The 24,935-nt window shown below is 44.6% G+C and overlaps 1 protein-coding gene and 1 long non-coding RNA gene across 4 annotated transcripts in view; both read right to left on the bottom strand.

The window, feature by feature from the left end:
* Positions 1–4,287: 4,287 nt before the first annotated feature.
* The window catches only part of SNX13 (sorting nexin 13), a 120,547-nt gene continuing 99,899 nt past the window's right edge, over positions 4,288–24,935 (bottom strand). For all 3 annotated transcript variants that reach the window (XM_027872260.1, XM_027872259.1, XM_027872257.1), the window contains 8 exons: positions 22,073–22,180; positions 20,560–20,670; positions 14,078–14,239; positions 11,928–11,999; positions 9,723–9,868; positions 9,463–9,531; positions 6,909–7,021; positions 4,288–5,050 (listed from right to left, as the gene is read on the bottom strand). In XM_027872260.1, coding sequence (XP_027728061.1) covers positions 4,803–5,050; positions 6,909–7,021; positions 9,463–9,531; positions 9,723–9,868; positions 11,928–11,999; positions 14,078–14,239; positions 20,560–20,670; positions 22,073–22,180 — 1,029 coding nt within the window. In that variant the 3' untranslated portion in view covers positions 4,288–4,802. The remainder of the gene's footprint in view (positions 5,051–6,908; positions 7,022–9,462; positions 9,532–9,722; positions 9,869–11,927; positions 12,000–14,077; positions 14,240–20,559; positions 20,671–22,072; positions 22,181–24,935) is intronic.
* Positions 19,352–20,416, bottom strand: LOC114050508. Its single transcript, XR_003570014.1, has 2 exons — positions 20,333–20,416; positions 19,352–19,919 (listed from the first exon to the last, which is right to left on the bottom strand). It is a non-coding gene; the product is annotated as an uncharacterized LOC114050508 (long non-coding RNA).

Here is a 24,935-nt window from a genome sequence, read left to right as displayed (position 1 = left end):
CGCAGGTATGACCACATCACTCCAATGCTCCCAAGTTTTCAATGACTCCCCATCACCAACAGGATACAATGCCAATCTGCTTCTTTCCGTCACCTCAATCCAGCCGACCTTTCCAAATGCATTTCACGTTGTTCCCTTTTGGTCTGCTGTGCTCCTGCCAAACTGGACTGTCAGCTCTCACTATACCTAACTCCTTTAGGAGGGGCTATGTAGCATGGCCACCCACCTTTGGCCTATGGAACCAGCTTCTTGATATCACAACCAAATAAAGACTTTTACAATCAACAGTTATAAGAGAGGAGGGACAATTTCATTGAGCAGAGGCAGTGATTTAGTGGGAAAGAAGTCAACTTTGGTCAGGAAAACCTGGGTTCAGGTCTCACCTCTGACACATCCTCATCACCTCCCCTCCCCTCCAGCTTCCTCTGGGGACCCGATCTGGACAGTGACAACAGAGGACGGCGTTCTGAACGAGGTTCACACATTCTTTAGCAAAGATACTGAGAATTTTTATGCTTTCTAATTATTAACAAACTGACTGCTTTAGATAACCTTTGGATGTTTTCTTGGCCTTATGGCCACACTGGATGGAAAAATGAGCTACACTCTCCCACGTAACGTTTTACCTTTGGTGGCTGTGATCTCATGGCGCAGACTGCGACCTGTTCCTGCTTGCCCACCTCCACCCCCGGCGGCCAGCACAAAAACAGTGTTTCACAGGTGTTGGTTCAATGGATTTAAGCAGACTCAGAGTCCAAAGAATGAGGAGAACAACCCAAACTTGGATAACTACAGGACTACGTTCATGATAAGGGCACTGGGAAGGGCCAGAATACAGTGCTGGCCTCAGTCCAAGAAAGGAAGCCCGCACGGAGGGGCAGGGAGGCAGAACGTGCTGATTCCTCCCCTGCCCGAGCTGACGCATTAGCGTGGCATTGGAGGGCCTCAGCCAGCCAGAACTGTGGGGGATTCTGGATCCCTCCAGCAGTTACTGCTTCCTTCCCTCAATCACTAGGTGTTAATTTTATCCATATCCCTATTGCATTTATCTGTAAAGAAGTATGCTCCTGTACAGTGCATGCCTGTCCCCCAAATTCTCCACTTTTTGTGATAACAGACCCCCTTTACACTTGTAAACATTAAGGTCCCCCTCAAAGAGCCTTTTGTTGACGCAGGTTACATCTATCGATGCTTGCTAGATTAGAAATGAAAACATGGTAGCGTTAGCATGAAAGCGTGTGGGGGACACCGAAGCTTCACGTCCGCTCCCATGTGTTTTCAGGGAATGTAAATAATGTTAGGCAGGACACGTTTAAGGTGTCAATACATCAGCAATTATCACATACACTCAACCAAAAAAAATTGTTAATACTTTATTAGTGTAATATTTTTCAGCTTTCCTAATGGACAGAACATAATGCAAACCCCAAATAAAAATTTTACTCTTTTTTTTTTCCAGTTCGATAAACGGCTGACGTTTTGATTGTTCTTTGCCGAAGGGGAGAAAGTACTGATAGTAGAATGAGGCACACAGTTGACAGTGGCTGTACAGATTGCGCACAAGGCATCTTTTATCAGCTCTGTCCCTAAGATGTGCTCGGCAGAGTTTGCCCTTGGAACATGGCGGCCACTCTCCCCCAAGCGAAATTCACCAATGCAAGAGAATTTTACAAGGAGCATGACATACAAGACTTTTAAAACAAGTCTTTAAATAAACAGATGCAGCAAGAACAAAATGCAAGTTGTTGGGTTAAGAAGACAGCTTAACCTATGTCTCAAAACATTAAAAATTCGTTTATTTTACAATTATTCAAATTCACATGCGTTAAATGAAAATATTGCACAAAATTAAATCTTAGATTGTAGAATTTAAATAGTTAGCTTTTTAAAAAGTTGGTACACATTCTGGTAGCACTTAAAATTAACTGTTTAATTATAGCAAACACCAGCAGCACAAGCTTGAGAACAAACCAAGTGAAGTATTTTAAAAAGTTTAATATTCCTTCAAAAGAAAATTAAGGCTAACCAAGTGCATTTTTTGGTCAATGGCACAATTATTTCAGCAACTATTCAGAACACCCAAATACTAGAATATGTCTGTCTAAGTGCTGTATTGTAATTATACATTTTTTCCCCAGGAGTAATAGAATACAGAAGTTGGCAGGGAAGATTTTTCTCTATGTTCAATCATGTATAGTCTTAAAGACAAAATAGAACAGCAACAACAAAAGACAAAATCAGGAATCTCAAAGAGATTATTTTCAATAGCTCTTGCCCAAAGGCACCACTGACTTTAAAAACCGCATTAGGAAATTAAATATCAGAAGACACAAATTGTCTTTTATATATATATATGTATATGTATATATGTATATATTTATAGATGCACTAATACAATGCCTTTATGAATGTGGGTACACTGTACTTGATTTTGGACTAAAGATGTTAACACAAGATACCCGAAGATCTTTAGCATTTTAGCATGACCGTGGCTCTTTCTAAATTCCAGAACACAGGTCCCTTTAGCGAAGGTGCACCTGCTTCAGCTCAACTATTATCTAATATTCTTGCTCTGAAAATATTACCTATAAATTCTTTAGTAAAAAGTGACTCAAACAATTTATTCAGAAAAAATCTTTTGGCGAGATAGTACCCGGGTTCTCTTTGGGGGGCAGGGGGTGCCCTACACTACTTTCCATATTTTTGGACACCATCTTCCTATGGTTTATGGCCTATCTCTCTCACATATACAGTTCATCATTCACACATACACACTTGGCTATTTTGAACAGTCTTTCACTTGTACAGAACTAAACTCACTTTTCTATTTTCAAAATAGTCACAATAACAATGGGAAGGAGGAGGCATGAAAGTCATTTTTCTAGTGGCCAAGGTGATCCTTCCTATGGATGGACACATCTCACCAATCATTATTTTAAAGCCTAGGGAGGAAAACCCATTGATCTTAGGACAAGATAACCTACTACAAGTCCTCAGGATTTCTCTCTTTCAGGGTATTTCATTTATGCAGTTTTGAAGACGTGCAACATATGTGAATTCCCATATACTGCAAGTATGCATGATGACATCAACAATAAACATGATTATTATGACAAATATTTAAAGAAAGGCTTCATTGTGTTAACAGGCTTAAAGAAGATTCTAAGAGAGAAAAAAAAAATTACCATGGGGTGTTTTCTCACCCTTAAAGCTCTCAAATAACTGGGCCTTGGATGCCTAGACCCTTTCTCTTAGCTGGAGATATACACATACACACATACATACATACATACATACATACTTACATACATACATATATATATATATACACACACACACACACACATACATTTTATATATATATATATATATATATATATATATATATATATATGTCTATACACATACATACATATATATTGCTGTCACCTGGGGGCTCAATCCCCACCAGGATCTTGGCTCAGTGATCTGGTAAATAGCTTCATGCTCTTAAGCTCGTAGTGTTAAATATTATTAAAAGAAAGACATAAAAAGAACTTCTCCCCCTCCCCCATTCTCAGTTAATGGGAACATAGATATTTGTGCAGGAGCAACCCTCATGGCAGAGATGAAGAATCCTGGTGGAGAAAGTGGAGCATAAGAAAACTCTGAACTATTCAGAGGCCCCCAAAGAGTGAAAGTACACATTTGCTTCTTCATAGTATAGAATTACTTCAGGGAATTAAAGGGATAGACTGAGGGATTTTTGTAGAGTTTTTTTAAACTTTACATTACACAAAAAATAAAAAAAATATTTAAAAAAATATTATAGTTGTGTTTTCATTCTTTATTTTCATATATGTACACTGTGGTGGATTTAGGAATTTGTATATTTGCATATGACAAATGACGTTCATTAAAAATCTTTTTTGGTGAGTAGCAAACCTAGCAATCTAACTGTGGTAAGTGAAACTCCAATCAATTAAAATGAGAAGAGGACAACTTTTTTTTGCCAAGTGAGGGTTTTTATGTTTCCATTTTCAGGACAAAATCTGCATGGTGTTTCTTCCAACAAGCTACACTGCTGTGTCCTCTGGGGCAGGAGGCCCTTTGGGGCCCCCTCACTGGCCTACTGGAGACGGAGGGCCTGCAGCCCTTTCCCAAGAAGACGGGATCCGAGCACGCTTCCTTCTCCATCCCAATAGGACCAGTCCATGAGGCTGCCAGAGCTAACGAGGGCCCTGAAAGCACATCCTACACATAAAAAGGACACTCTGCTTATTCCACTGAATGACAGATACGACCGGATTCTAATGTTACCCAGTTTTATTTCTTCATATCACAAGAGTATAGTTAATTAGGGTGAAAGAATCAGATTTCTTAACCGTCAGTCCATGCTGTGGGGAGCACTGTGTTCCGTAGCACTACTTTCACGGGGCGATGCCTCCCTCGCAGAAATGCTGGCCTAGACCTCCACAGTCCTAATGCAGAACAGAGCGCCCCCATTGCACAATCTCTCAGTGCCCAGACGAGAGCCCGCTGCTCGTGGCGAGCCCCTCCCCTACCTACTCTCTGGTGCACACGGCTGGACGAGCCTTCCTCAGTCAGAAAGGGGCGCTCAGACGTGCTGACGCCCGTCTGTCTGCAGCAGTCCCGGCGGGACAATGGGTGAAGATGAGCAGAACCCCAGGTCTCATGGATGCACTAATGGGCTAACGTGTGACACTACAAGACTGCAGCAGATCCCGCGGCCAGCAGGGGCGCCCCGAGGCCCTTCCCGGCGTCCATCCCAGACAAGCAAACCCCGGCTGTCCCCTGCAGGGTCACCTCTTCTGCAGAGAGGGCGGCTGGCCCGTCTGTAGTCTCTGCTTGTACTTTCTCATCTGCTTGGACCGCGAATGCAGTTTGTTGAAGAGATCGCGGAATTTATACTGGGGAAATAAGGTTTCTAGGAAGCCCTCCAAGAAGACGTAGACCATCCTTTTATTCAGCTGGTTGTGTTGAAACATCTCAAAAACACGGAGAATGCCCTTCCGCGTGGTCTCAGCGCCTATGATGTGCTTCAGCTCATCTGAAGAAGAAGGGGGATTCACTCTTAAAAATCACAGACATGAACCTCCTTTCTAAGCTGCTTCCTAACAGCTACGCATGAACACGCCATTCATTCGGGGACTCAACACACAGGAGAACTTCCTGAGCCCCAGGGCCTGAGCCAGGCACCGTGAAGGATCCCAGCCCGATCCCGGCCCTCAGGATGTGCACGGGCTCAAGCGACCAAACGCCCTCATCAGAGTGCTAGGAGAAGACCCTAGGTGAGGCTACAGCAGGGGGGAGGAAGGAAGAACCACCTCCTTCTGGGGGGGTGTAGGAAGGCTTCATGGAGGAGGTGAGTCTGACTAGGGGAGATGGAGAGTAGGGCCGTCTAGGGAAGCACGGCCAATCCCACCTGGTACCAGCGCCAGCTTACTGGAGCAGCAGCGAGCCTGGAACGGACGCTGGGATCAGACGAGGGAGAGGCCTGAACGGAGCCCTGGGCATCTGTGCTGGATGTGAGAGGCCATGAGCAGCCATGAAAGGTTTTTGAGTGAGGGAGTGACAAAGCGGCACTTTGGAGGAGGCTTAGGCACCATCTCCTAAGATGGGAACTCACGCAGGACCACTCACAGGGAGGCTCGGGAACGCTGTGCTCTTGGCAGGAGGGCCAAAGGCGACCGCTTGGGCATTTACAGGGAGCCTGGCACCAAAAACAGTGACTGTCCAAGGGGGCGGGAGGTAGCGGGGAGGGAAGGCCCTAGGATATCTAAAAAGGGACAGAGTAGCCCAGCCAGGAACCAATATAGTGAGTCCTGAAGAGGGAGAGAAGGAGGGAAGGAGGGAGGAGGCAGTTTCCAAAGTTAAATGGAAGATGAAGAGGTTTCGCACCCCTTTGTTATGAGATACAATTCTCCCCATGACATGTGGGAGGCCATCCGCTGCCTCTTGGCCTCAAGGCCCCCTGACTCTGTCCTCTCGACTATCTGCTTCACCATAATCACCACGCCACGGAATGAGTGAATGAATAATTCCTAACTCCTACGATTCGTTTTTGGTTTGAAACACACAATAAAAAACAAGGGCAGTGATACCATCTATTTGATCATTTTTTTAAAAATATGTTGGGAAAATTACATCTCATACAAAGGTGTAACTCTATACGTTGTGATAAAAACTTTAAAATACTGGTTAGAAACCTATAATCACCCTTGGGTGTTACATATGAAATAGTCTTTTCATTCTAATTTCTACCAGGAAAAATCACAGGGAAAAATTCAGATGAGACCCTTCTAGGACCTGCTGGAGTCACTGATAAATGACCAGGGGCTAAAGCAAACATTCAAGCAGTAACTGCAGAAAACTTCATTATTTTGAACTACAGTCTTGTCTGAATGATGACATGCCATTTGAAACTGCAGTCTCGTTGGTTTCCGGGACAGACAGTAAGAAACTAAGCCGACAAAAGACTGCCGAGTCAAACTCCTTCGGGGAAACCTTCGTTAACGGGCAGACTCACCAACGATTTGCTAGCCAAGTACTTCCATGGATGTGGACCTCTCCAAGAGTCCTGAAACGCTGTTTTTAATTGGAGGAGGAGGCTGGAATGAATTCCTCACATCCTCCTCCCCTTCTTCCCTGCCAGTCACAAGCACTGACTGAAGCCTAAGCCTGATCCCAAGCACACCTCCAGAACTCCCACAGAAGGGCGAGACCGCCTGGTCAGTGATGTCACCGACCACTCCCTTCAAAGCCGCAGCTCACGGCCCATCACGCGCCCCCACAAAACTGGCCTGGAGAGTAAAGTTTTGGAACAGCGAGATCCAAAGTAGGAAGGTGCTAGGGCACACCACCCCACCCAGGTGGGCCTAAAGGAGCCCAGGCAGCTGGCTACTCACCAGGCATTATCTCGAGAAGCTTTGTTTTACCCGCAACCCGGGTTCGCATCCTGATAGCCTTGTCTCTACACGGCACAGTCTCCGCTAAAATGCCGTTCGGCCAAAAGGCATCCCTATTCAAAAAGAGGGAACAAAAATGAATGTCCGAGAACATCGCTGGTTCCCCCAAAGTATCCTAAGCCTCCTTATAAAATACAAAGACAAATATCCACACAAGGAGAGACAATCCATTGCCATTTGTGCGTGTGCACACGCAGGTGTGCGAGAGCACGCATTTCAATGTTCCTTGGGTTCCCACCAGACTCTGAGAGAGGACAGCCCAGGAAGGCAGAGAAGGCTCAGAGCATCCCTGCCCTCGAGAGGCTGACAGACAAACCGGCAGGGAACATGGCGGGGTGTGTCCCCTTCTCTATACACGCGCCTGAGCTTGCATGCACTCGTGACCAAGTGTCAAAAGGGCCGGTTCAGGAAGTGAACCTGTGGGGTCATTCCCACAGAGTCGCTACGTGACAATGTGAAGAAAGGGTTTGGTGCCACTGGGCACGGACTCTACAGGTGCTGACAGGAGACGGAATCTGAAGCTGCCGTGCACTTCTGCAACGGCCAAACTTCATGCCACAAAATCTCTCTTCCAGTGGGGCTAAATGCACCCCGATCCCGGAGATGAGTGTTCTTCTCCCCAACCCTGATCTTTACAGAGTGCAGCTGTAAAATGCACCATGGGAGATCCGCTCTCTCCTCCCCGCTCCCCTGAGGGCATGGTGCCCAGAACCACAGATCATAAAAATGAAGGGACCTAGTGTCACAGAGGAGAAAGCTGAGGCCTGGGAAAGTCAAGTGATTTGTTCAAGGTCATAGAGCTCTATAGTAGGTGGCAGAGCTAAGGACTGGAACCCAGGCCCTTTGGCTTTACATCCAACACTTTATCCTGGCTTCTGGAGGATGATCAAGAGAGGGCTCTTCAGTCCTTCCTTCAGAGACAGCCAAACCTCAGGACAGTGCTTCCTGTGGGCTGTCTTCAGAGAGAAGCCAGAGACTGTCTCCTGTGCCTAACATTCAAGGCCTCTTCCCCCCGTCAGGCCCTAACCTCCCTTAATAGTGTATTTCACTTTAATAATCCCTTTTGTGGACTGGACGCCCAGTCAAACCAGACAACTCACTGTTCCAGCAGCTTCCTACCTCTGGGCCTTTATACGCCATCCCCCTTTCCTCAAACATGGCCCCCCCACTAAGAAATCTCTGCCTACTGACAGCCTTCCCTCTTCCTCTACATGCAGCCCTCCCTCACATCTTCTTAGCTAGAAAGAACCCTTCTACCCACGAATGTCTCAGGCCCTTCTGAGCTCTCTTAGACATTCATCACATTTTAAATTGTATCACACACTGACTCCCATCTGCATCTCATGCCTCCTGCACCACCACCCCTGAGAATAGGGTTTGAGCGCCATTTTGTATGCCCGGCATCTTGCCCAGCCCTTGGGCTTAATCAAGACCTGTTGACCAGGGAGAGGAAGCTGTGCGGCTGAGCCCACCCTGACACGGCCCCCATCCTGTGCTACGGATGCTTCCTGCTCAGGCTCAGCTCCTTGGAAATTGCAGAGACAGAGAGAAAAGGTAGTATGAGAGGGTAGCACGATGAGTAGGCAATTTCTGTGGGTTACCTGAAGGGGTACCTGGGGAATGGGGAATGGGAAGGGAGACTCAGAGAATTTCTCAAACTCCCAAATTCAAAATCGGAAAATTTTCAACACCCTCTAAGAAAGGGTGTGGCAGTATTTGAGGTGTTGAAAGTTCCATTTAATTAAATATGCAGGCACAAATACAAATTCAAAACAGCATTCCCAACAAAGCAAAGATTTACTGACTCTCCCATTTGGAATTATCTATGCCCCCTCTCCATGACTGTGAATAAGCAAAAGAACCCTTGAGCATGTGAAGCAAACCAAAGACCCAAGTGACCCCCATAACCCTGCAATATCATTCAGCCAACGTTTCCACAATGTTCATCGAGTGGTATCTGTACCCTCTTCCTATCGATTTTTAGATCCAGGAAGTACTAAAGAGAAATGAATGTTTCAGTGTTAAGTCTTAGAATTCTTATGACTAATGTCACAGAAAGACCAGCATTGGAAGTTACTCATTAAACTGAAACGACACTCCCCTCTTCAGCCAAAAAACCAAAAACAACCCGCTCCCCCCCTCCAAAAACCCAAAGCAGACCTCAACTTGCTGTCCCTGATACTGAAGAATAAAGCCCCTGAAAATGGTTCCTCTTAGAGGAAAGCGCACTAGACGTGGAGTCAGAGGATGTGGACAGAAGTCCCAGCTCTGACACTTACTAGCTGTGTGACCATGGACAAGTCGCTGCCTTTTTCCCCTCTCTGAGAATCAGTTTCCTCATCTGCAAAATGGGGAAAATAACAACTTGAACTCCCTAATTCACAAGGCTGTCATAAAGGAAGGCATTCTTTACACTGCAAAATGCAAGAGAAATATGAGCTCTATTGATAATCACACTGCACTGTTAATGCCCCAAGAGTTATCTTAATGATACCTGAAACGTTTGACTGAATCAGCAACTTGCTCAGGTGAAGTCATCCAATCCACATGGTCAACTATTTTTCTGAAATTAAAGAAATTTAAGTGAGCAATCCCAAGGCCAGAAAGACACCAAGCAGCCGCAGAAGAAACAAGTGATTTCTCGATGAGAAGAAAACTTCAGGTCAGAAATATCGGCATGTCCCGGCAGGGGCGGCAGAGGAGTCGTGCCCCCCAAGCTGGCCGGCGGGGCCCCCTGGAGGCCAGAAGCGCTACCTATTGATGGTGTCCCCGTAGGCGGCTCTGATGAGCTGCTGCAGCAGGTTTTTGATGTTTCTTCGCAGCCACTGATTTCTCTCCTTTAGGTCAAAGACTTCATCCATGAGGAGCAGCATGACCCGGAGAGGGATGTTATCATCCACCTGGCAAAAGAAAGAAGAGAAACGCGATCGTCACTTGGGCCCGAAGGCTCCCGACGCTCCCGGGGCCTCTGTGTCTGTCTGACAGAGCCACTCTTAAGCAAGGGCTGCGTCAGGCTTTGTGCTCTGGGGCCCAGAGATCACTGCAGGTGGCACTGCAGCCCTGGAGTGCAAAGAAGCTCGCTCCTCGGGAGAAAAGCTGGGGCAAGCCTGGACAGCAGACTAAAAATCAGAGACGTCACCCCGCCGCCGACAAAGGTCTGGAGAGTCAAAGCTATGGTCTTTCCAGAAGAAATGCATGGCTGGGAGAGTTGGACTATGAGGAAAGCTGAGCACAACAAAATCGACACTTTTCAACTGGGGTGCTGCAAAAGACTTTTGAGAGTCCCTTGGACAGCAAGGAGGTCAAATCAGTCAACATTTAAAGAAATTAATTCAGGCTAGTCACTCAAGGTCAGATACTGAAGCTTAGATACTCTGGCCACATAATGGGAAGACGGGACTCACTGGAAAGCACCCTAGAGTTGAGAAAAATTGAAGGCAGAAATTGAGAAGGAGACGGCAGAGGATGAGATGGATGGATGGATAGCGCCATGGAAGCAATGAACATGAGCTCAGACAGACTTTGAAAGATAGTGGAGGACAGAAGGGTGGGGTGTGCTGTGTGATCCATGGGGTCACAAAGAGTTAGACACGACTAACGACTTAACAACAACAATGACACGTTAGACCGACCGCAGGCAATTCAACTCACGTCACAGCCTGCTTCCTCATAAATAAAATGGGACGATGGTACTTACACTATTGACCACACAAAGTAGCTGGAAGGAAAGTGCTTTGCAAATCTTAAAACACTGCATAAATGTCAACTGTCATTCCCACTGTTATTACTGTTAACTCCCGAGTGGAAACTAGCATTATGCTGTCAATTAAAAATTATCCATTCACTTTTAATTCTATAATTAATTCCATAAATCTACCATAAGAAAACGAACAACCTGAAGTGAAGAGGTTCTGACCTCCTCTGAAGAAATGAAGATGTTTAGGAATTGATAAGCCTTCAACCAGTCTTTCAGGGGCACTGGTAACTATTGCATAAAGCAAACGGGAACATGGGCCCCAACTTCATAATTCAAAGTCACAATTCACGAACGAAGAAAATAAATTCCTTTTATGAGAACAAATAAAGCCAGCAGCTCTGAGACAAACAACAAAGACGAACCAAAATTAGTCTTGGTAAGATTATCTTTTAGTTTACAAATTTTAAAATGTAGGAAAACTAGAAGTGATTCAGCCAAAGCTGTAGAAAACAGAAGTGAAATGAGGAATTACAGTGAAAAAGGCTTTTCCCAAGGTCCAGTTGCAGTCCTATTAATAAGCCTTGGAAAGGTGGTTGTGACAAACAGGGATGTGAGGGAGAGGACAGCTCAGACTCACCGTGTCCACCAGGAATAACTTTAGATTCCTTCTGTTACCCTTAAGGAGAAAAGATCTTAGCCCTTCTCTTCACTGCATCAATGTTGCAATCTAAACACTGCGGAAACAGGATTCACGAGAAAATAAAGGCCTGAGTAGTTTCAGTGCCTTGCTCAGAATCTTGTTTTCTTTTTTACTTTTTTGACACAAACCGGATCTCCACGCTGACTGGTCCCTTGAACCATCAAGTTTTCTGCTAATTAGGCCAAGAAGGTTCTGCTCTGCTCTAATACACTAAATACACATGACATCACTGCAGTCGACAAAGTTTAACTCCAAATGCCTATCTCCCTGTTCGTATTCTATATGTGTCTAGTCACTGACATGGTGTCTCTCCCACGAGGCTGGGAAGTTCTCGTGGACAGTTTTTGCTTTTCTCTGTATTCCCATGTTTAGCACAGTGCCTGGCACAGAGTAAGCACTTAATAAGGTTTCTTGACTGTCTTTTAAAGGCTAATAGTATTTATCATTAAAATAATTTATGAGAAAAGAGAAATTTAATTGTAAGCATGAAGTCAGCAAAAGTTATTTGCAAATTATTTTTCAAGTCATGAACTAAAAACACCGGGAGGAAGAAATCACTTACATTGTCATCAAGCTGGGCGGAGACACGGCAATGTTCAGGATCAGAATCTGTCTTCTGAATTAAAGGAGGCACCTAAGAGGAGCATTAAAAATAAATAAATATACAGAAGAGCACAACGTAACAAAAAACAAACAAAAAGAAAGAACACAACACAAAAACAACAAAGAATTAAAGAGTGTCATGGATAGAACACAAATTTCTTCTTGTATAATATGGGCCCTGCTTACAAAAAGAACATTACAAAACCCAGTACCCATTGAATACAATTTTTAAAATTACTCGTCAACACAAATAGGAAACAAAAACATTCATACAATTTGGAGCACATATCACTTGATAACTGGAAAGCAGCTGAGTTCCCAGATAGCTTTCAAATAGAAGACACATTAATGATGTTCAGACAGTGGTTAAAAAAACCATCAGTTAAATGCCCTTTGAGAGGTGGCTGTGGGGCAGCAGAGATGGCCCAGCTTTGTTTCCACACAAGGGTGGGTTGATTCACCCATCCAGACCAATCTCGGAGAGATGAAGTCAGCCTTTAAGAGAATGGACTGGAGGAGGGGAAGAAATGCAGGCAGTCTAATAGGAATTCGGTTAATGACTCAAGACTGGAGATTAGAGAACAGTCTACGTGGAGGACTCAGGCGCAAAGAAGTGGTAAATGAAGCCAGAAGAACAATCCAAGGAAAGAAGGCCTTGAGTAGACCCTTTGGGGATGCAGAAAAATCTGTGTCACTAAGTCACTAAATAGGAAAGGGGGGAGGAGGAGGAGAAGGTTAAGTCAAGTCGACCAATACTCATTAAGCACCTTCTTGTACACACAAGACAATCCAATGTCTTCAAGATGTACAGGATCCAATGGGGGAGATAAAAGCACGGACCCAAGTCTGATACAAGGTAGAAAGTGATAAGGTCAAAGCCTCCAGCAGAAGCTTCAGGAAGAACTGCTTGAGGTCATCTCCTCCTCCAACGGCTGGCCGCTAAACACCCATTCCTCCCAAGAGCCCAGTGAGCCACTCACCCCCACCTTCTCAGCCTCTTGTTCATGGTCTTCCCTAACCCTTTCAGAGAGGACCAAGCCTTCATCCTGGGGTTTTCACATCCTGTGGGTACCAGTGAAGCCTTCAAGGCTGCTGACTTAATACCCTTTAGCTACCTGACTGGCTAAATATCTTTCCCAAGGATCTTTTTCCTGAATAACATATTTTATTTGCCTTGTAGGTTCACAGAATTTAAAGTTGGAAGGGACCTTAGAAGACCACCTAGTACAGTTTCACACCTGAAACCTATCCAAGCTGGTAGAACCCACCAAGGCTGGCATTCTGCCAGCAGAACCTTGGCAAGTTCAGCATCACCTCCACATCCTGATAAGGCATCAGAGGAGGAATTTGTGGAGGCAAACATTTTTAACAATAACTTATTAATAATAAATTCAAATTCAAAAGTAGAAACTGGAAATATATTAAGACAACTCCTTCCATGAACCCAGACTGATGGTGTGACTCAGTTTCATGGGACTGACAAATTCTGAAATATCATTTATAGTAAGAACACAACAATACCAAGACTGATGGTAGAGAAAGGCTCTTTTGTCAAAGGCCAGTTGGACTGCAACCTAAAATACGAGGATTTACTGGGATTAATAGGATCTGAATGAAGACTAGAACTTAACTGTCATCACAGCACTTAATTATCGTGCAATTAATTCTGGTAAGTCTATGACTAAAAAAATTGCATAATTTAATAGCAGAATGGATTGAAGCACTGAATTTTGCCATTTATAAATCTTCTCCTGATAACAAGATGAATGAAGACTATCACAGGGGGCCAGAGTCTAGAAGCCGGCCTCAAAATTCCAAAGAGCTGAGTTTGAGTGCCCGCTACCTGCGCCTCCCAGGAAGTCACGTCACCCCTATGCTAAGTAAACAGAATCGCTGCTGGTCTCCCCCAGCAGAGGTTTCCTTACAAGGAATCCTCCACATTAATGAAGTCTGCATAAAAAAATGTATTAACATGTTATCTTGTTTGTTCATGGAAGAAATTAAAGAGTAATAAGGAAATGATACAAGTATCTTTCATGAAGGTTATCCAAAAATACTGATTTGAGAATAGAAAACTTTTAGAAAAACTGTCCAGAAAAGTACTCTTACCTTGAAAAATGATTGTTTTATGTCTTGTCCCAGCCTCTCGGACATTTTGCCCATGTTGTCTGACATTTTGGTCATGCCCTCCGCCAAGCTATCAGGAAGAGATTTAACCGCGTTTGAAACGTTCCTCATAGAATTGCGTAGCGGATTTACAAAAGTGTCCATCTGCAGGGGAAGGAAGAGCACGAGTGACTTTCTTTTCTACTGCATTCTCAATTCGAACTAAGCAGCCTGGCGAGGTACATTATAGCCATCAATTAATTTCCCATACTTCTTCTTCCTTTTTTTTTTTAATTTTTTAAAAAAAAATTTTATTTATTTATTTTAGGCACTTGGGGTTAAGTGACTTGCCCAGGGTCACACAGCTAGTAAGTGTCAAGTGTTTGGTCTGAGGCCGGATTTGAACTCAGGTCCTCCTGACTTCAGGGCCGGTGCTCTATCCACTGTGCCTCCTAGCTGCCCCAACTTCCCATGCTTCTGCTCCAAGACTCCTATGTGGTATGAGCTGGAGGGGAACTTCCCACTATAAACGTATGCAGGGTAAACATTTCAAATGGGGAACAATTATCTTGGCTTGGTCTTCAGTATATATTTGCTAATATGTACAGTAGGGACTATTTTGCATAACACCAAGCTTTGACTACTTAATCAAAGAGACTGTCACATATTTATAAGGCTAAAAATTCTGGAATCATTTTCACAAAAGAAAATTCAATGTACAACTTATTCTCCATCACTTCCTGAAAGAAGACTTGGAAATTATAACGGAAAATGATGATGAAACTAACATTACCCTGACGACACAATAAAGAAAAGTGGAACAAACAGGACGTGCAAGTAACAAATACGGTAAGTACGCATTTATCTGAAATTGAACCTGAAGGTTCCAAAAAGGGACTTCTCTGTGATTTACTTTAATGAGACAAACACAAAGAATGGCTTTGGAAACTAGTCAAGATCGGGAACTTACTGTAAAAATAAACAACCTGAAGGCCATGGCACAAAGTCAGTCTGGATTCACGTCCACGCTTCCCCTTGGGCAGCTCTTATCCTATACTGATGCTTTCATTTTTCAGAAAGTAAAGCAAATAAAAAGGAGAATCCGTGTGGCCTAAACTGGAACCAATCGCTAAGAATGGATGAAGAAGCTGCAGGAAGCTTCCAACCAGTCATCACATTGTTACACTTCAAAGTTTACAAAGTACTTTACAGACATTACCTGATGAATTATTACATATTACACATAATTACTCATAAATATATCACGTTCCATACTTTTACAAAGGGCGTTCCAAAGTCTTAGCTCTTAAGACATTTAAGGTACAAAAGCTTAAATGGCGCTAAAGCCTGGGAGCCACCCGCATTACAGAGATGCCCAGGAGCGCTGGCAGGAACTGAAGAAGCAGGGCCCTCACCTGAGGGAGAGGCAGGAAGCAGCATGTGCTTGGCAGGTCAAACTGCCTCCACACCCTCCTCCTCCATCACCACGCCCACCCTGATCCCCATGTCCTCTGAGACCCTGAGCTCGGAAGCCTCAGGAATGGCCGCGCTTCCAACCCAGGGCCTTCACCCTCCTGCGGGGGCAGCAGCCACAGCTACCAAAGACCCAAGAAAGAAGGCTCTGGCCACCAGAGTCCTTGGCCCCGTCAGATGATTCAACACCAGGCACTGATAGGACATTATCAGTGGGAATGATGTCAAAGATGAAGGGTGAAAGTCTCCATGTGGGGTCACATAACTGAATGTAGGGGTCATGGAAAATCTGGCAACAATAAAAGAATGTGCAAGGACCAAAAATTAATTCACAATCAAACGCATAATGAATCCAAGGTGTTCCTGGCAGCGCCTGCCCGTGCTGCATCCTGCGACTTTACGGCAGCTTTGGCTCTGAACCCACAGCATGTGCACTTTGCACCGAGCATGTCTTCAGGTCATGCAATGCCAAGTACCGCTACTGAAAAGGGTCAGTACCAAAAGGGACTGCAAGTGGAAAAAGTTTAAGAAGCCCTGCTCCATACCAAGGAAATCAAAGGCAAGTCCCCACCCCTAAATAGTTTCATATTCAAGTTCCAAAAAGTCACCTCATGGCACAGTGCTAGGCCTGGAGTGGGGAGTTTAAATACAACCTCATACGCTTACAAGCTGTGTGACCCTGGGCAAGTCATTAACCTCTGCCTGCCTCAGTTTCCTCATCTGTAAGAGAGAGATAAGGATAGCACCTATGTCCCAAGGTTGTTTTGAGGATCAAATGAGATTTCTGCAACAACCTTAAAGAGCTGCACAAATGCTAACTGATACTATATTATTGCTCTTATTATAACGATGGCACCACTAGGCTTAGACCCCACGGAGGCCACGGAAAAGTAGAAAGCCCTAGCAAACACCAAAATATTTGTGGGAGCAAAGAATCGGGAACAAAGGAGAAGCCCATTAAGTGTGGAGGGTTAGACAGGCTGTGGTCCATGAACGTCAGGGAACGATTGCATGGTACAATCTACATGAATTGATGCAGAGTGAAGTCAGCATGACCCCTGACAGTGGAGGCAGACAGAACCAGCCCCTGACAATCAGCAGGGAATGCTACAGCCTGACAAAGAGCAAACTTGGCCTCACGGAAGAGACAGGAAAAGATCACCCCACACCCATTTCCCTGCATAAGTGGGAGGTATTCCTGTGTCCAACACTGCAGATATCTCAGACTTTTCCAATGTAATGCTTTTTTTTTTTTTTTACTTTTTATTTTTTTCTTTAAATAATGATAATTTGTTACATGAAATAGTTATCTGGAAGGGGCAAAATTTTAGTAATCCCAGGACAAATTTTGTAACGTAAAGCCAAAAGACATATAAAAGCTTATTTTTTTAAAAAAAGTGTGATACAGCAGTCCAAAAGCTGGTGCCATCGACGGCTGCATCATGAGTGATCTCCTATCTGTGACTAAAGTAATGCTACCACAGTCAGGCCAGATGTGGTCAGTTCTGGGCAGCACCTCTCAGGAAGGGCTTTATTGATCCAGACGGCTTCCAGGGAAGGTGACAGGACGATGACAGGCTGGAAATCAAGCCACGGGGGGGTCAGCGGAAGGAGCCATGCTAATCCCTCTTCAAGTTCTGATGGGCGTCCCAACTGATGAACACAGGGACCTCATTCTTCCTTTGCCAGCAGGCTTCAGATTCCAGGGAGGCAGGAGACATAGACCCAGTGGGGCTGGGCCTCAGTGTCCTGGTGCTGGGGCAGCAGAAAGCCACCTTTCCTTTTACAGACCCAATGAGGGGCTGGGACCTTAAGATTGCCTGAGAAGGGCGCAGACTGAGCTTGGCCGGCCCCCTCAGAACTGGATGATCACCTTGCTCTTCCTTCCACAACTGAAGCCTCAGCACTGCAGGAGGCCTCTGGCTGCCGATGACCGTGGGCTATCGTTCCAGACCCTATGGCATCTGTTCGCTCCCCAAGCCATGATGGATTGTGTGGCAAGGGAATCAACAAGAATGCGGATGGGCAAAGAGGGGAGACAGTGAAGGATGACTTAGGAGACTGTGAATCTGGATGACTGGAAGAAAGGCAGGTACCACGAATACAAAGATGGGTCTGAGGGGAAGACAATGAGGTTGGTTACCTTCAGACACCTGGAATACGAAATGACCAGGGGACCTCCAACAGGGAATGTTTCCCAGGCCCTGTGAGCTCAGAGCCAGCATCCGCTGAGGTGTAGGTCCCCTCTCTTCTCACTCACCCCGTCCTGACCCGGGGCCGCCCCCAACAAAAGCCTTCACGGCCCCCTGACTGCTGCCTTCCCGTGCACTGCCACCGTTGGAACCTATGCAGGCCAGGCATTTTTGTAAATTTTAACTTGTTCACCATGTAATCAATTAATGTTTATCAGTCTTCTTCCTCCCTTTTGAAAAAGAAACGTTCTTTTCTCTATGGATGCCTTGGGCTGGTGGGCCTCAGAAGACTGTATGGTTACTGGTCCCCTCTGCTGCCTTCCATCACGTTTAATTAAGTAGCTACTGAAGAAGTCACCACTGCTCTAAATATCTTCCTCCTGTCGCACTTTGAGCTCAGGATGCCATCAAGTCCCTCGACACCCATGATCATAACTGCCTCCCTGTCAATTCTGTGGTCAGTGCATCTTGTGTGGAGAAGTTCAGATTTATAAGCACCGTCTTTTTCCAAAAGATCTGTTGGGTTTCCTGATTCAAACTCAAAGATATCTGTCTTTATTGTTCCCTGGATTACATTCTTATCAAGTTCAAATGACATCCTGAGGGTACCTGGAGAGCTTTCACAGAAACCACAAAGCGGTTTCATGTGTCGTTTTTTGGCTTGCTTTGCTTTTTAGCCAAACTAAACAAGGCTGAGTCAGCACTTGTCACTGACCTGTGGAGGTGCATCCTCTGAGGTCCCACATGTGCCTAAGATTCTGTGGCTGAATGGGCAGCCGGTCCACCTGTAAGTCCCAAAGACCAAAGAATGAAGGCGATGGAGAGCCCCACACTTGTCATTCTTGAGACTTCCAGTCATTGAGAAGCTACTCTGGGACAGCTCCCCCATGACTTGGAAGCCATACCTAGTTCTATTCAGAAGAGATGTTGATGACATTAGGGCTAGCCAAAACCTGAAAGGCACCACACTTTATTTCAATTGTGCTTAGCCTTACTGCGTTGGTAATGTTTACATATCCAATAGTTTCAACACTGGCATGACACTCCGGCATTCTTACCACATCTGGGTCCATTCTATACAGGGTGTCCCCAAAGTCTTAGGGCAATGTTAACTGCCATTGCTTTGGCGTCTCCCGTAGGCCTCAACAACGTCTGGGGACGTTTCCACTTTGCTCCGGTGTGGCTGGCCAGAAGCCCCTGGAACCTGGGGCTGTGCCGCTGACTTCACTGGCTCTGTGTCCAGCTACCTGGGGTATTCCTGGGGTCCTGAGCAGAGCTCACCCTATAACCCTGGGATTCTGTCACCATTTTTCTTTGCTCCTTGCCTGAGTCCTAACCTAATCAGAAATGACTGTATTGTTCTGTTCAGACCGATTTTCACTCCAGTCCTATCCCATGCTTCATGGTGTTAGGTGACCTTACGTGCCGGTGGAGTGCAAATTGCACTAAGTTCGATGAAACTCAAAAGGCTTTTGGATAGAGGGACCGACGACACATCTGTTCTCTGGCTGACTGCTCTCCCCAGCCCACCTCAGGATCCCTCCCACCTCCACTCCCCCTTTCTCTTTTTGTATTTGTATCCCCCACACTTTACACAACGCCTGACACATAGTAGGTGCTTCATAAATGTTTACTATCTACTGACTAGGTTGGCTGGGGGTGGGTGGGGTGGTGGTGGTACAGTTTTCAGCTGCCTTGACTCCTAAAGACCGTCTATTGACCTGCAGAGTGGTGGCAATCTGAGCTGCTGAAGGCCATGCTCACATTGATGTGTGAAGGAATGTGGCACTTTGGCTCACAGTTTTCACTGAGAGGATGAGGAAAATAGAGCAGAGGTAGCACACATGCACTCACAAAACCCCCCAGATTAAAAAGTAATTGGGAAATGCTTAACACAATAAACAAAAATACGACAGACACAGAGAATGGTAACATATTTTCTGAGCCAATATGTGGCCCACAGGGTCTGACATCACTGGTAGAGAAGAGACGGTAATGGACTGGGAGTCAAGAAGACCCAGATTCAGTTTTTACTGTGTGATGCTGATCAAGTCACTCGACAGCCTCAGTTTCCTCAGCTGTAAAACCTCTCGTGGCACCTTCCTCAGGGTTGTTGTGAGAGTCAAATGGCAGCTGCCTACAAGCCAGTGGTCAACCGTAAAGCCCACGATGAAAGTCACCTATCACAGGGTATCAGAACAAAAGACAAAATTGGCGCATCCAGTCTCCCTGGGCAAGGGAAAGCCCCGTTTTGTTCTGAGATCTTCCCTCCGTATGAATTTTTCTCCGTTCACGTAATCCCCCCTTCTGAGTCCTGGAGGTCAGCCCCACGTGGATCCTGCCCACTGGATGGACGTGCAATCTCCTGGATAAGGGGCCTCGTCCACATGAGATCACAGACCCACTTAAAGCAGAAATACCCAGGCGACCTACATGACATGGTGTGGACAGAGGGTCTAGAAGGAGGGCAGAAGATCTCCAGTGTCTGAACGTCTCTGGAGGAACTTCCCTTTGAACGGCAGCAGCATCCAAGAGGTGAGTTCAGATGGAGGGAGGAACACACACACATACACATTCCCTACAAGGAGCTTACGGTCTAGCCGGGAGACACCAAGCAAGAGCGCGTGCAGACGTCAACGGGAGACCACACGGAGTAAATTAGGTAATCTGAGTTCCTGCTGAAATAAAGACTGCTCTACAACAACCACTAGTTACTTTAAAAACAGAACTTAAACAATAAATGCCTCCTTAAAAGTTCCCCATTTCTGTACAGAAGAGTACGTCACACTTCCAGCCCACAGCGTCCTAACAGCTTCTCACCTTGCGAGCAAAATCCCCTTTCCCTTTGCTGTAGGCTTTGTTCTCCAGAAAGTCACACACGTAGGGAGCCAGGGCAGGAGAAGCTTTCATCATTTCAGGTGTCAATAATAACTAAAAAAGCAAAATGTCACTTTAAATAAAAATGGAGCTCATAACATTTTTACAAATTTGACAGCACAACCAGAAGTACTCTGTACAGTGTCCTCTAAAAGAACTCACTTTGAGTGGTGACAGTTACTTTTATTCACAAAATGCTTAGGGGAGAAGGTTTACAGCTATATTCATTTTTCAAAATATTGCCCCTTTTTAAGTTTTATCACTTCTAGTTAGGAATGCATGTCTTAAGTTCTCTTCCATAAAATCACGTAGAAGACAATATCATAAGTAGACAGGATAATCACAAATGGATTTGTCATGTAAAAAGGAAAAACAATCATCAATCTGAAAACCAATTATATGACCAAGATGAAAATGAATACATTGTTCTCAGGATTCCTAGACTTCTCGAATTAACATCCTCACTTAATACTTCTCGTTGATCTTGTTCCTTTAATACAACGAATTACTCAGGAAATGAATACACCAATGAATTTATTAAATAATGTGGTGAGATAAAAAATGTAAAAAGAAGTCATTTCAGAATTACAAATTACTTAAGAATCCACTCACCTCCTTGGAATAATCAATTCGACCTAACTTTAGAATATATGAATTTGAAAGACTATTCAATCTTATAAATTAGAACAGGAAGTCAGCTGTGTAATATTGGGTAGGTTCTGATCTCTGCCAGGCTGTGGGGGCATGGTGTTAGAACAGATGCCAGGCACCGGAAGGATCACACCTGCCCAGAGTTGAGACCACCTGTGACATCTTCAGAACAGCCTGTCCTATGAAGCAGCAGATACCCATGCTATATCACAGCCCTCCAAGGAATGAGAGTTAGTCCTTGGGTGTCCCCCAAGAGTTAGGACACTTCCAAGAAAATCCAAAGAGAGTTCTAACATACCCTAAAGAGAGTCATTCCCATGTTGATCATTGTGAGGAGATCTTAGAGAAAAGGAATAAAAACCCAAATCGGCCTACAATCTCCGAGCCTGGAGTCAGATGACAAGTTCCAGACTACAGAAGGGGACACCCAGCTCAAAGGGTGGGGTACTGATATTCCTAGAATGGAAGATGCCCATCTCTTTTCACATCCTATGGAGAGTCACCAAAAGGATGGGTCACAAGCTCTGGACACTTTTTAGCTTATTCTAACACCTCTACATGTTACAGTACTGAGAAGGAATGTGGCTTTAGCAATTCAAAGCGCTCCAGAGCTGCCACGGCCCTCAAAGATCATTCTGCCCAATCCTCTAATTTTTCATTTGACATTTGAGGAAGGAAGTCTTAAAATCAAACCTGCAGAAAGGTTCTTATAAATGGACATTCTAACCAAGCTTTTCAAGAAAAAAGAAGCTTCCTATACATTTTTGCTATGATTTAAATGACAAGATAAGGTCAATACCCTTACCTGTAAATATGCATTTAGGTCCTTTTTTCGCTTTTCTAAAAAATCGCGGTCCATGTTGTTAAATGTTTTTTTACCAGGGAGTTTCAAAATGCTTGACAGATTCTCAAACTAGAATACAAAATATATTCAATGTTTATCTCTTAAAATTCATTATTTTGCTATATACAAAAGTAGATAAGATTTGTATCATTGCAACAAAGAACCAACTTTTCTAAAGAAACACTCTCCTGGACCTAAGGGACAATACTGAGACAAAAACAGCGCATCTATTCTGAAGACAGGGCATTGTAATGTCATATATCACAATGATTAAGTTAATTTTATATTACCTTTTGACTTGGAAATAAATATCTTTCACAGGAATAACAATTTATACAAATAGCTTCTAAAATAGCAGAAGGATAGGTTTTTACAGAAATGACTTGGACTTTTACAAAATTTTTATAAAACATGGAAGCAAGGGTGGGTAAGACAGGAGCAATAAGAAACCACAGCACAGTTCTTTAAAACAAAATGCATCAGACGGGCCGTGAACACTTCCAGGTGGATGGACCAAGGATAATGTAACAAGAAAGAAAGAGGTAAGAGCTGCTCAAGTCCCATCATGTTTTTATTTCCTCACCAAGACCAACTGTCTTGGGATTGGAAAAGACCAAAATGACTGAGAGCTGATGACCTAGTCAAGTACCCTCGAAGAGCCAAGTTACCCGGCTGTGATGACCCCACTCTACCGCATCCTAAAGGACCTAAAGCAGACGGGTGGGGCCGCTGAGTACATGGGCCGCGAGCTCTGAAAGATTGTGTCAACCAGGAGAGATACTCATTTTCACAAACCGTAGGCCAATGAGCTTGACTTTAACTCCCTGAAAAATTCTGCAAAATATCACTAGTGGGGGGGTTTATGAACATCTAGAAAAGGAGGAAGCGGTTCCAAAGAACCCATCTGGCTTCAACTAGAACTGACTGAACGGCTGGAGCTGAAGAACAGCCATTGTTGGAACATCTAATCATCAAGCATTTATGCGGCACCTGCTGTGTGCCAGGCACACCAAGATAAGGTGCTTATACTCTAGAAGGGGGAGAGGACGAGCCCACGTCCAGGTTCACACACACTAAGCATAAACAGAACAAGTACAAACAAATGGAAGGGCATCAGGAAGTCGATCAATAAGCATCGAGGGAGATGAGGCTTCATGCAGAATGAGGCCCTGGGCAGTGGCATCTTTGAGGAAGAGAAGGACTGTGTGAGGGGAGGTATTCTAGGTCAGGCCCAACCAGAGTGAAGGAGCTAAAATGGGAAGTCATCGCAATGTGGGAGGGAACCCGGAGGGCCAATCTGGCCAGCCCTAAGGGCAGGGAGGAAGTAAGGCCCCACAAGGCTGGAAGGACAGGCCGGGGAGGGCTTTAAAGGCTCAGCAGATAAGTTCATAGCTCACATTTTGGGAGAAGCAACAGGGAGCCAGTGGGGTTTACTGAGTGACGCAATCAGAACTGAACTGAAGGAAAACCACTGGGGATAGTATGGAAGATGGACTGGAATAAGACTTGGGCAGGGAGGCCACTGCAACAGTTTAGGCTAAAGGTGATTAGAGACTGAATCATCGAGGTAGAGGCTTTCTGAGCAGAGATGAACATCTAATAGGCAACTGGTGCCATGAGGCCGAGCATACCAACAATCAGTGCTACCTTGAGAGGCTACAGGTGCCCCCCACATCACTGGTCATCAAGCAAAGGCTGGGTGACTGCCTGCAGGTGAGAGGGGATTCCTGTTCAGGGTGGAGCTGGAGGATCGGCTTTTGAGGTCCCTTCCAGCTGGATCGCACCTAAATCGGGATCTGATCTCACTGTCAGCAAACACTCCCTCAGGGATGGCAGTGAGGCACCGCGGTAAGAGTGGAGAAAGAGGGAAAGGGCGGGGGCAAGACAGTCTTCACAGTACCTGGGTTCCACCTATTAATTCTTCGAATGGCTTTTTATTCAAGTCATATGAATGAATTTATTCAATTTCACAGGGTAGTTTATCCATTATAAAATCAATTTATTTCAGACATTCTGAAATGAGTAATGTTAAAGAAAACAGAATACGTCTTCAGTACTTTAAAGGAATAGCTCTAACACTGATACTCAAATATCACTTCTTAAAGAAGAGAAACAACCTAGATTTTAATAGTATTTTTTTTAATCTCAAAACCCTAAAGGAATATTATTAAGAGTTTTCTCTAATGTAGTTGTCTTGAATCTTAGACACACTTGGGGACTCCATGAAGAATCACCACCCATAAAAATGAAACTTAAAAATGAACTTCACGTCGAGATGTAATTACATGGATAAACTTTTGGAATCCAGCAGTTTATGTTTAGAAACTAAGAGGTTTATTCCTCACTAGGCTTTATCAAAATAATGCAAATGTAGAGTACTCTAATGAAAATGATAAATCCTTAATATTTGTGAAATGCTGACTAGCTGGTTTTCTAAGATTCTCCACTCAGTTATAAATATGCATGCCATGCAACAATAATCTCATTTAAGAACAGGAACCCGTTAATATCTCACAAGGTACAACCTTATTTGTGTCCTTCCTTAGGCCTCTCAAAGAAAATGACTCGATCTTTCAACAGTGAAAATAGAAAGAAGTCAAGTCATGCCCAGCTGAACAATGAAGGAAAACATTTCTATGAAGACATTTTTCTAAGAGACTTTCACTGTCTCGATGCGGACTCAATTCACACGCCTCCCCAAATTACTTCAATGAAATCTCAAATTCTACCATAAGAAAACCCCAAACAGTCACCATATTTGCCAGGACCCCAGTGATCTTGACAGGCACCATTCCTAGGTGAACTGCAACGGGGATAATTACAC

Source organism: Vombatus ursinus, unplaced genomic scaffold, assembly GCF_900497805.2.
Source record: "Vombatus ursinus unplaced genomic scaffold, bare-nosed wombat genome assembly UNPS02014799.1, whole genome shotgun sequence".
NCBI classification, from domain to species: domain Eukaryota; kingdom Metazoa; phylum Chordata; class Mammalia; order Diprotodontia; family Vombatidae; genus Vombatus; species Vombatus ursinus.
This window is presented reverse-complemented; position numbering and strand designations above follow the sequence as displayed.